The 12,337-nt window shown below is 44.4% G+C and overlaps 1 protein-coding gene across 6 annotated transcripts in view; it reads right to left on the bottom strand.

Annotated features, from left to right (window-relative positions):
• GRHL1 (grainyhead like transcription factor 1) overlaps positions 1-11,533 on the bottom strand; it is an 81,131-nt gene extending 69,598 nt beyond the window's left edge. The window contains exons 1-2 of one of the 6 annotated variants that reach the window (XM_061622790.1): positions 9,957-10,159; positions 8,990-9,080 (exon numbers count right to left, since the gene is read on the bottom strand). In XM_061622790.1, the coding sequence (XP_061478774.1) occupies positions 8,990-9,080; positions 9,957-9,963 (98 nt within the window). In that variant the 5' untranslated portion in view covers positions 9,964-10,159. Of the gene's footprint in view, positions 1-8,989; positions 9,311-9,956; positions 10,160-11,073; positions 11,176-11,321 lie in introns of those variants that run through there. The other 5 variants (XM_061622789.1, XM_061622792.1, XM_061622793.1 and 2 more) reach the window with 5 other exon arrangements.
• Positions 11,534-12,337: the final 804 nt, after the last annotated feature.

The raw sequence follows: 12,337 nt of genomic DNA on the forward strand, positions 1-12,337 counted from the left end.
TTTGGTGACCAAGCTTTTTAAAAGATCTAGAGCTCAATTTTAATTAAACTTATATCTTGATATTTTTCCAAGATGCATTGTGCTTCAAGCTTAATTATACTCTTTAAGAATTGTCTGGTTATATAACTATCTGACTTGCATCAAGTCAGATGATTGGTCTTTCTAACCCATTGATGTCTGCTTTGAATGTCTGAAACCCTTGGGAACAAGACAATAAGTCTAACCTAGGACTTTATACATCTATCAAAGCAATCTTATGCATGTTACTCAGAACTAAGCCCAACTGAGTTCAGTGGGATTTACTCCCAAGTAAATGTGTATAGGATTGCAGTCTAACACATGTGTTTTACCACTGAGCTGTGACCTCTCATTTATTTTGTCCAGGCCTATAATATTTACGGTGGAAAAAGATCTAACCTACAAAGTTTTTCAGAAAAGGTTTCAGAGGAAGTCTTTATTGTAGGTGTGGCTTGTATACTTGAAAAGCACCTAGCATAAATGAAACATTTTTACATTGTGTTTTAAAGCTAGAATCTTGATTTCTAACTACTGGAAATTGATAGTACCAATGGCTTTTTGTCATCCTTGAGCTCTAGAACATGAACAGCCCAGATCTACCCTTAGACATGTAGATCTTCAGGGCTGCATGCATCAACTGACCTGCCAGCCAAACACCATACCCCCTGCCAATTCACTCCCTGCACAAAATTAGTGTAAAAGCAGTGTCAAAAAGACCACTTTACTTAAGAAGTAAGTTTAATTTGCTTGATATGTGGTTTTAATTGTATATCAGATGTTTTACTTGTTGTGAACCGCCCAGGGAGCTTCGGCTATGGGGCGGTATATAAATTGAATTAATAAATAATAAATAAATAAATAGAAAAGACAGAGACCAATACTGCAAAATACCAGTTGCAAGTTAAGCTGTGACTCACTCTTGAATAAACTCATTGAAGTGTCTACTTAGTTCTTTAAATCCACTTACACTGAAGCCTTATATGCCTAAGAAAGCACCTGTAGGATTATGCCCAGCAGCAGCAATAACCCAAGGGCTTGCTTTGGCTTAGAACTGGTTGGAGACCAGCCCTAGTCTGACATGAAGACACCTGAGCATTTAAAAAGGTAGGAGCCTTTTTTTTTTTTAAGGCAAAGGGTAATTTTAAAAAGACACTGTTTGCATGAAGTTGCCCGCCATCTCCTTTGTCCCAGCAGACAAACCAATACTGCCCAATCTGGCTTTAAACCAGTTAAAACAGAGTTATCCTTAAACACACACAAAGGTTAGTTAGTATTTAAGACAAAACTTACGTTTTGCTTAAAATATTGCCAAGGGGTGGGAGAGGGGAAGAAGTCCCGCATGAAACACAAGATACCATCAGTCCTTGAAGCAAAACTCGATGGAAACCTACAGTTGTATTTTCACTCTACAGTGTGTGTGTGTGTGTGTACACACACCCACACCCCTTTACCACATTCTCAGCTCGCTTCACACATTTGGCAAAGAACAATGTTGCTTATAAACAGCTCATGCTGCTTTGTATTTTGCCACTCAGTAATAGAAACTAGCCTGGGGAATCTTGGGGATGGGTCACATAGCATGGGGACTTTGATTTCTCTCCCCACTGGATGAATATGCACCTATATGCACACACAGCCCAAAGACCAACAACGTTATCATCCAATGAGCAAGCCCTAACCGAAAACAACTTCCTGGTCATCAGTTCCTCCAGTAAGACGCATGGAAACCGCCAAGAATTATTCTAAGACAAAGCCTGATAAAATTGCTTGTGTTCATTCCAAACTAGATGTCACATTGAATACAGAGTCTGCAGCAGCTCAGATGAGTTTGTTATTTATTTCAATGATTTATAGACCATCCTTTGCACAAGCCAGTTTGACAACAAAATCAAATAAGATAAAAATACATACAATTCATAAAATACACAGTACTGAAAATAGTACCACAGCAACTCATAACAAATCCCCAAATGGGAGTTACTAATAGCAGCAGCAACAACTAACCCATTTGTCTAAGCTGGTCTCGCCTCCTCCAGACACTTGCCAAAAAAGGGTGTGTCTTAGTCACCCAAAACAAGAAGATGGGGCCAAATGCACCTCAGTAGTGAGGGATTTCTACATACGAGGAGCCACCACTGAAAAGGCCCTTTCCCTGGCCCCCACACCACGTACTTCATCCTGTTTAGGGACCACCAAGAATGCCTCCTTTGCTGTTCTTAAAGCATGGGAAGGCTGATAGGGAAGAAAGCGTTGTTGCAGGTATTTGGATCCCAGGCAGTTTAGGACTTTAAATGTCCGAATAAGCACCCTGGAATTTGGCCCAGAAAGAAATTGGCAACCAGTGCAGCTGTTCATGGCCTGTTGCCCCTACCAGAATCATTTTGCACTAGCTGCAGTTTCCTGACCACCCCATGTTGAACTCATTACAATAGTCCAGTTTGAAGATTATCAGAGCATGAGTAACCATAGCCAGGCTATCCCTATCCAGAAATGGATGTGGCACATGTACCAGCCAGAGTCAGTTAGGACCTTGAATGACATCAGTGGTTCCAGGAGCAACCCAAACTACATACCTGCTCCTTCAAGAGATTATGCCAGAGGAAAACAAGCTGCTTGAGAAAAATGCAGCCACCACTTGCAAGCTCCCTCTCTACTGCACTCCTGGCTGCTTAGGCCAGCTGTGCAAATCTGTTCATTTTAGTCAGGAATGCCTCATCGAAGCAAGGGAATTTTCCTGCCTCATTAAAGGAGGCAGTGGTTACGCTGCTATTAGGAAAGACAGTGGGAAAGAACCCCAAATGTTGCAAAATTGGATGGAGCCAACAAATTACAGACCATTCTTGGGGAAAGCACATAGATCATTTGTAACCAACTGCTCTTTAAAAATATTTATATATCAATTTTCCAAAAGGTTTAAACAACAACAATACCAGGGCCTTTTTTGCACTGACACCTGGAAGGATGGTATAGAAAGAACACAGACATTTGTGCCTCAAATTGGGCTGCCAGACTGCAAGTAGGAGATCTCCAGCGATACTTTTTTTTAAAAGGGTTTCTCTGAGTCAGCAGAAGAGGAAGGTGCTGTGCCTGCCATCCCATTCCCCCACTACTCTCTTCACTCACCCATTCTCCTCCCTAGCTTGCTATGTGGCAAAACTCAAGCCTCTCGTGCTATAGCAAGCAAGGGAGGTGCAGCAGTGCCTGAGAATATTTAGAAATACAAACTCAGAACTGCAATTTGACACCCTTCATTTGAAAGCTGACAGCTTTGCCAGTACAGTCACTATAGCTTTCCAAAATTTATGCAAGGTCTATGCAAGATTCTGTTCCCTCACAAAATTATTATTTAGCCATTGTCCTCTTCCCCCACCTCCTTGTGTCAGCTTTCCCCAACCTGGTGCCCTCCAGATGCTGTTAGACCCTCATCAGCCCCAGACAGCAAGGCCAAAGGACCAGTGCGATGGGAGTTTTAGCTCAACAACGTCTGGAGACAGCAGGATGGAGAAGGCTGTTCTGCATAAATGCAACTATTAGCATTGATTTTATTTTGGAAAGCAATTAAGAAAAATATTCTTTGTTGGCCAACTACAGCTCAAAGCAAACATGGCAAAGTCTGCTTATGGATAATATACAAAATGTCTCTAGCAGTTTACAAATGTTATCTCACTTGCATCACAGTTGTCCATTGTTTGGTAGATTAGACATGGGGAACACCCTTGGCCAAGTCCAGATTCACAACCATCAGGGGTCTGAACCCAGATCTCCTACCTGCCAACATTAGCCGCTGCACTACCGTGGATTTAGGATTAATTCAGCCAAGGCAAAACAGAGCAGCTTTTAAAAATTATTATTCTACAGCCATTGCTGCAAATTCACCCGACAACCGTTATGCACAAGATAGCACCGTATGCAATATTTCCACAAGCACCAGTCTGTCAAAAATATAGTTAATATATATTGCCAGCCTAGACTATTTTATCCAAGTAAACCCAGGGCAGTTTGTACGCTTACAGTTATAAACACAGTTAAGCCATATGTAAGCAACAAGCAAAAACTGAAGCCACTTTAACTGTTAGCATAGACTTATTTCACACATTTACATAGCAACAAGCCCAGGATTTTTTTGTTTTGCATCAGGTGTATACTCAAAGAGCCACAGCCAATCCCATCTCTTCAATAAGCGCACCTGTATGATGCATGCAATGCCAGACACCTCTTTGTGAGAAGCAGCATAGTGTAGTGGTTGGAGTGTCTGACTAGGAGCAGGGAGAACTAGACTTCAAATACCTACTCATCAATGAAGCTCACCAGCTGAACTTGGGCCAGTCACAACCTCCAAGCTTCACCTACATCACAAGGATGAGGAGAAAAAAACAAAGGTGAAGGGAGAGAACCTAATACACCACCCTGAGCTCCTTGGAGGAAGAATGAGACAGGAATATGGACAACCATTTGTCACATTCAGACTTTGAAAAATTCAGGTGTACAATCCTTAAACGGTAGTGCAATGGTAGCCGACACGGTATCCTCGTGATGTTGCTGGCTGGACAACTTCCATCATCCTTGATCATGCTGACTGGGGCTGATGGGGTTTCAGTCCAGCAATATCAGGAGGGCAACACATTCACTTCCTTTGTGGTAGTGTGTACCTAAATGCATACTTGTATGAAAAAGCCAATTGTCAGGAGCTGGCAGAGCTAGAACCAGAAACCCTTGACTGTGTGTACTGCTGCCCCACGTGGTGAGCTACAGAACTACAGCACAAAACAACTCCCTGGACAGTGAAGTATTCTGAATCTGGACTGGCGCCGCCCATCCAGGCTGATCAGAGTCCTCCCCAGACAAAAAGGGCTAGAAAAGGCTTTCTGCTTAAGCCAAGACTTTCCCTGAGCAAAAATTCTCCGGTGTGTTTTTGCTCCAGCTTCCTGACACAATTCCTCATCTCCCCTCTGGCTTCTATTAAAGGTTCAACCCTGATATAGCTAGTTCTACCTATGTTGAATTCCTCAAAACAAAGCCTGGCCACTGGAGTTTTATATCTGACATTGAAAAAGAGCTTCCTATACGAGTATAATTTTCTGAAGGAAACTGTTTTGAGTCCAATCATACCATATGCACCACATGCACCCTTTTGCCCCACAAACATTCTAATCAGGCAGAAGCTCTCATGTGTATACTGTGTGACATGTGTGTACTCATCACAGGACAGCCATACACACAGAGCGTACATGCAGTTCCCTATATGGAAGCAATAGCTGGGTGAAAAAACCCAAAACTGGATGATGCAGCCCTAAGGCGGTGTACAGACCATACGTTTAAAGCACACCCCTCCAAAATAATCCTGGGAACTGTAGTTTGTTAAAGGTGCTGGGAAGCATAGCTCTATGAAGACTAAGCTACAGTTCCCAGAATTATTTGGGGGGGGGATTTAAATGTATGGTGTGTATGCAGCCTAAGCTGCTGGTGGCAGCAGAGCAAATAAGCGACAGGAGCTTTGAGGAAAAGAAGGTCACAGAGAAGGGGTCAGGATGAAGCGGAACAGCCGGTAACATGAAAATCTGGCCAATTCCAACTGCATGTTTTTGTAAGCATCCTCTCTCATTGCAACACCCCACCCCTCCACCCCGCAAATAAAATGCACAAATGCCTTAAAGGTAGCCTAGCTAAGTTTAAAAAGGAGTGTAGAAAGAATTATCTTGAGAGCCATCAACAAAGCATAGGGTTTGGCGGTAACTCAATCCCTCAACAGAACTGCAGGTTCTTTTAGGAAAAACAAGACCATATTTTCTCAAAAGACAGTGAAATGTGTATATTTCTGACAGCTGCCTTGTGTCACGTTTTAGATCCTGAACGGTCTATTGGCACAGTGAGCTGTGTGCACACAATACTAAATGGCATTTAGCAAGATCTGGAAATAAGTCTTCTATTGTGCGTGTAATTACTTCATAACCACTGCCTTGTTTTCTGCTTGAATAATTTGCAAAAAAAGAAGAGATAGGAAAACATTACAGCCGTAAGTGCCCTACGCATTGCAGGGCTAATGTGGTTATAGCACAGAGTTAGTCTTACTTGGCAAAGAGTATTACATTTTTTCTTTTTCTGATTTATTTATATACTGCTTTTTGGTAGAAGATCCTCCAAAGCAGTGAACATATTAATACCCCATCCCCCAAAATACTGTATTTATTGTACTTTTATTGAAAGTCAATTATGTATACAATATAAGATAGCAAAAACAAATAGCGGCCTGCCTAAATGAATTGGCCAAAATATGATGGCGATCAGCTAATCCAGGACTGTCTCGCTCAGCCCAGTCATCGCCTTTCACCTCAGCCTTCAGTTCTGTAGTCCCTATCCCCCTCTCACTATACCAGAGCGAACAAACAGTTCATCAACCCACTAGCTTGCCCCCCCCCGTCCCCTGCTACAGAACCTTGACCATCCAATTTGCTTCAGTTTAAGAGGCTTAACATTAAGGAACATTTGCACATGTGCCTGCAAAAGCAGCTGGCTTTGGGTGCCTAGTCTACTGAACGCTGACATACGTGCACAGCATCTCATTTTACATTCTAAGCTGGAAACTAACTTTTTTGAGGGAGGGCAGGGACTGAAGAGATTAATATAACCGAGCATTACAAACTGAAGAAAGTCATATAGCAAACCAGGCGTTCTACACCCTTTGCTAACAATCACTGAAATGTACCTAACGCAACCTGACTGTAGAATTGCCAAGATGTCACATTTTGGGGGCTATCTATTATTGTAATTAGCTCTCTGTTACTAGTGTGTACTATGCTCTGCAAGATGTCTGTGAGAAAGAAGAAAACTTGTAACCACTAAACACTTTTAAAAGCCAATAGCTGAGAGAAAAGGATCCAGAAGGTACATTAATGATTGCCCTTCTCAACTTGTTTAGTGCTGAACCACCATTCTAAGAGGTATTTTGGTTTTAGGGCTCAACAGTACCAGTAGTGTTAGTAGCTAAACAATACTAGACAACACTAGCAGTTAAATCTAATTTATCAAACACTGGAAGTTCCAGGGCAGAATGAAAAATTTCAGGATTCAAGTGACTGTTTCCCTCCTTTCAAGCACAATGATTGGCTATGGCTACAATCCTATGCACATTTACTCAGAACTAAGCTTAATGAGAACACAGTGGTATACATGCAGGGGATTGTTACAAACACAGCAATTGTCACTCTTATGTTCACTGCAATGGGTAATATGATCCTTGTCTTTGCACTAAGAAAAGGTAACGTGGCCTTCCAGATGATGTTGGACTCCAATTCTGATCACCCCAGCCATCATGGAGAATGGTCAGGAGATGTAGTCTAACATCTGGAGGGCCAGAGGTTCCTCATCCATGTCTTGCAAGAAAGGAGGAAATGGCATAAGTACAGAATGCTTATTAAGCATACACAAGACAGAGGCAAGATGGTTTACTGTAAGGGCACAATTTAACTTCTTTTTAAAAAAGAAACGGAAAAATGTGACTTATGTGTAATGATTTAACAAAATACAGTGCTGTAAATTGCAGTTGTTCTCCAGCATTCATGTCCACAATAAGATCAGCTGAAAGCAACAATACATCCTCAGAAGAAAGTATCTTCCAGATCACAATCTCACATTCTGACTGCTTGGAAGTCACATCGATTTCAAACAGGACTTATTTCTGAGTAAGGGTCCACAGCCTCACAGACATAGCCAAATTGCTCTACCATATTGTTCTCTGGGAAGATTAATTTTTTAGTATCCCATCCTTCTCACACACAAATTAATGCCCTTTCTCCAACCAGACATTAAGAGTGGACCTTGTGATGTCTGTGGAATAAATCTGCACATCAGGATCTAATTGTAGATCAGAGTCTCTAAGCGCTCAGCAAAGTCTTATTCAAATTGGAGCAACAGTGTTCAAGTCATTAAAGAAAATAAAAAGCTTAGGTGTGACTTATTTCCAAGTAAGGGTCCACAGCATCACAGACATAGCCAAACTGCTCTACCATAATGTTCTCCGGGAAGATTAATTTTTTAGTATCCCATCCTTCTCACACACAAATTTGGCCAGAATCCAACAGGATAAAGTCACCAACACAGACAGTTTGAAATTCTGCCTCCAACAAAGCCAACGCAAAACAAGAAAATCCCTGATGGGGAAAAACACACACACACACACACACACACACACACACACTTCAGTTCTAAGATTCAGTTTGCAGTTCCCGTTGCAAGTGTTACATCTGCCATTAAACACCAATGCACTGTAAAAAGAAGCTTCTACAATAGCTGTTCCTTGGTTTTCAGCTAGAACACAGATATACAGTAAAATATAGACGCTTGTACACCTGAGTGCAGCTGAATGCCCTCTTACGAAGGGACACTTCACTCTATTTGCAAATCACACTGGCAACTAGAGCCTGCGCTGCCAAGCAGGAAGACAATATGACAATGGCCATACATATTCAGCAGCTGACTGATCAGCACTGCTGCCCTCAAGTGCCTTCCACGGCATTCAGTTAAATGTAGCATCAAATTAGATTGAGAACTTCTAACCCAGTAGGTGACAGTTTCCCAAGAGCACTAGCAATACATTCCCAAAACATAGTACTCTTAAATAAGAAGTGGAATTATAACCATCACCAAGGCTTAACATGCTTCTATCTTAAAAGCGCCAGAGGTATGGTTCTCAAATAGATTGGTTTATCCATTTCTCAGCTGACAAAAAATGAACCGTTCTGAAAAAATGGCACAGGGTATGTCATACTGTATATGCCTGAAACAAAACGAAGAGCCACTTGGATGGCTGCAAATTTGCTTTGTGCACAGCACACAAAAAGCAACTCCACAACTTACATAAGCATTCTAACACTACAAGCAATTGCAGATATGCATATTGAAGGTGGGAATCCTGCCACAGTATGCAATCTGAAATAACTACCCCCCCCATTACTAAAAGAATACATCATATTACCTGGACAAATCCACCTTCCCCAGGGGATGAGTTTCATAAAAATCCATCAGTCCTTTCTTCAACAGGACATTAAGAGTGGACCTTGCGATGTCTGTGGAATAAATCTGCACATCAGGATCTAACTGCAGATCAGCAGATCAGAGTCTCTCAGCGCTCAGCAAAATCTTATTCAAATTAGAGCAACAGTGTTCGAGTCATTAAAGAAAAGAAATAGCTTAGGTGTGACTCAAGTAAGGATGCTCCAGTTAAGGTACTGCTCCCATTGCCCAGCCCTTGTCTGCCTAGTCTTCAAAGGAGGTGGGGAGAAGCTCACAGAGCGCACATCAAGAGGTTTCTGCATGACACAAAGCCATCAAAAGAAGTGCCCCGGGCAAAGTGAGGGTCTGGAACCACCTCTGCGTTCTTGGTGATTTTTTTGTTTTGTTGGTATTGAAAGGTGGGGACTTGAAGCTCCTCCTGACAGACAAGTGAGTCTTCGTCACACAGCATTTAAAGAGACTGAGGAGGAGAGGATAGCTACGAAAGCCTCGGCAGAGGAGTCAGGTTTCAAAGCCAAACCTCAGCAGTGGCTCCAAGTGGAAAGAGGACAACACCACCCACAGCACCAGACTGACAGAGGTCGCCAGCCTGTTTGGGCTCATGGGCACATTTGCAAACCAGCCAAACTGTTGTGGGCACCATGTGTGTGCCACAGCTCCCTAACTGTAATGCCCCCAAAATCACACACACCCCGTGCCACAACTGGACTTGAAAAAAGCCTTCTATTAGCTGTAAGGACACTTCTTTCAAGCCTAATTTCAGTGGGCAGAAGGTTATATGTGTGCCCACAGGCACCACATTGGTGACCCATGGATTAGGGGAAAGGTGAGGTCTTTTGACCAAGTTATAACCAGAACATAAGCAGACACGTGTGCAGGCTCACAGAGTCAGGGAATCCAGAACTTTCTATATCTCCCCAAATACGCACCTGCCATTTGTGGACATGATGGACAGCAGGCTCAAGTGCAGCACAGTCTAGTTCAGGCAAAGAAGGTGGTAGAACATTTGTGCAGGATACACTAAGCATTAATCTCCCACCGATTTTCAAAGGCGATCTAGATACCTTTTAACACACTCTCTCTCTCTCTCTCATTGAAGTCAAAGGATTTTTAAATCGTCAGCCCTGACCAGATCCTTCCCAAAAAGGAACCGCATCAGTTTACAAAAGAGAGAGCGCGCGCGCGCACAGCACAGTTATTCCGGCTACACAGTTCTTTGCGCATTTACTTAGGAGTAAGCCCCTTTAAAACTGATTGGGATTAACTACTGCGCGTTTCGAGGAACCCCGCAGAAGGCTCCGGCCGCAAGTCTGAATGAGGCAGATCTCATCTAGAACTCAACCCCCGCACCCGAAAAGGAAACAGCTGCTTTGATTTGCAGTAGAGACTGAACGAGCCCGTTTCTCTTCTCTAGCTCACAGCAGCCTTATTGCGGGAGAAGAAGCCACCGAGCAAGAGGTACAAACACGAGGAACGATCAGTATCGGGTACAGAGTGGGATACCGCCCGATGAGAGCAGGTGCACTGGAGATCGGGGGGGGGGAAGTATTCGGCCAAAACCAAACTCGCAAACACTGCAATACAGACGCCGTTGACACAGGCGTCACTACGTGAGCTGAATACACGTACACCCAGGATCGCGGGCGGTTTCGGAGTCGAAGAGCTTCGTGCACCTGATCGAAGCGCGTCCTCTTTACAGAACAAACGCACACTCGAGACTATTTAACGCAGGACAACTTCACCCTTACGACACGTTTCCGTCACATACACGCACCCAGAGCTCACAACATTTGGCTAAAAACCGATTCAGGATACCCCTTTTTTCTGCGTAAGCTTATGGCGGGGCCAGACCTCCGCTTCACCCCGATGCTTGTATACTGCGGGAGGTAGACAAGTTACTAGAGAGCATTTTAATCCAATCACTCAGTCAGCTATTCTTTTTCCCAAAAGAAATAAAATAGCATTTACGTGTCCCCTCCCCGCTACTAGCAAAGGCTGCCACCAAAAGAGTTTTTTTTTGAGAGAGGGAGAATCCCAGCCACCCACTTCTTGGCACTTGGCACCGCCGATGTTCTACCAACCCCGCCGACAGATCATCGGATCGTACCCCCTTCTCCTGATCCCCATAGCAATAGCAACAATAGCAGCCTGGAGAGTGGCAGGGGATGGAAGGAATCCCAGAGAGGGTGGGGGTGGGGGCGTGGATGTGAGGTTAGGGGCAGAAGCACCGGTCGGACCTGCCCAGACGCACCCCCTTTCCCTCTCCTTCCAGTTTGCCCAGCTCGCTCACTTACTTGTCGTACTCTTGTGTCATGTCTGGCAGTCAGTGGGTGGCAGAACTGGCCTGGCTGGTTGGGACGGGAACTGGCTGCGGCCCGGGCAACTGGGGAGGGGACGAGGGAGAGAAAAGACGAGCCAGAGAGAGCAAACGCGCAGCCCTCCGCACAAACGGGTTTTGTCGGCTTTTCTCGCTTGCTCAGGTGGCTCTGGGGAGTCACAGGTGGAATCGCAACTCTGCCCCGCTTCCCATTGGCTCTCCGAAGCAGGCTGGCAGTGGGTGGGAGGGAACCCCAGAGGAGCAACGCCCTAGCGGCACGCCTGATTGGAGGTGGCTTAGGAAGGGGGCGGCGCCAGGTGAGTTCCAAATGGAATCTTCGGTGTTGCTGCGGTCGCTGTCATGCCACGGCTGGTAGTCTGAGTCGGACCTCACGGGGGTTTCCCTTTGGCGCTGAGGTGAAGCTCACGGGAGTGCTCTCCAGTTGCTTTTATGGTTTCTCCTCTTTTCCAACCTTACGTAGCGTAGGTCAGGGTCAGGGGCCTTGCTGCTGATGCCTCATCCGCCCTCTTCGTTTAAATTCTAGCTCCGGCTGAAGGATAGGCAAAGCTGAGAAATTAATTTTGGCTCTTGCACTAGGGGTACGGAAATTAACTATTTTTTCCAGAGTGGGATATTTTATCCCCCAAACCACCCTGTGATCAGCGCCGGCCCAAGGCATTTTGCTGCTTGACAATATTATGTCCCCCATTTCCAATAAGAATACCATCCAAGACTGGCTGCTGAATCTTACTTCAGCACTGGTAACAAGACAACAAGGTAGCTTTGGGGGTACAGAGCAAGCTGTGTGGCACCCGGAGCTCTTTTCTTTAACAGTTCATCATCACTCCCCTATTACCCCCTGCATCTGCTGCCTGAGGCAGCCGCCTCACTCCACCTAATGATAGGGGGGCAGCTCTGCCCCTCAGGTAGATTAGGGTCTTTGGCCAAAGCAAGTACTGTATCAGGGCTGGGTGGGCATTCAGGCCTGGGTTT

The sequence above is a fragment of the Rhineura floridana genome, chromosome 4 (genome assembly GCF_030035675.1).
Source record: "Rhineura floridana isolate rRhiFlo1 chromosome 4, rRhiFlo1.hap2, whole genome shotgun sequence".
NCBI lineage: Eukaryota > Metazoa > Chordata > Lepidosauria > Squamata > Rhineuridae > Rhineura > Rhineura floridana.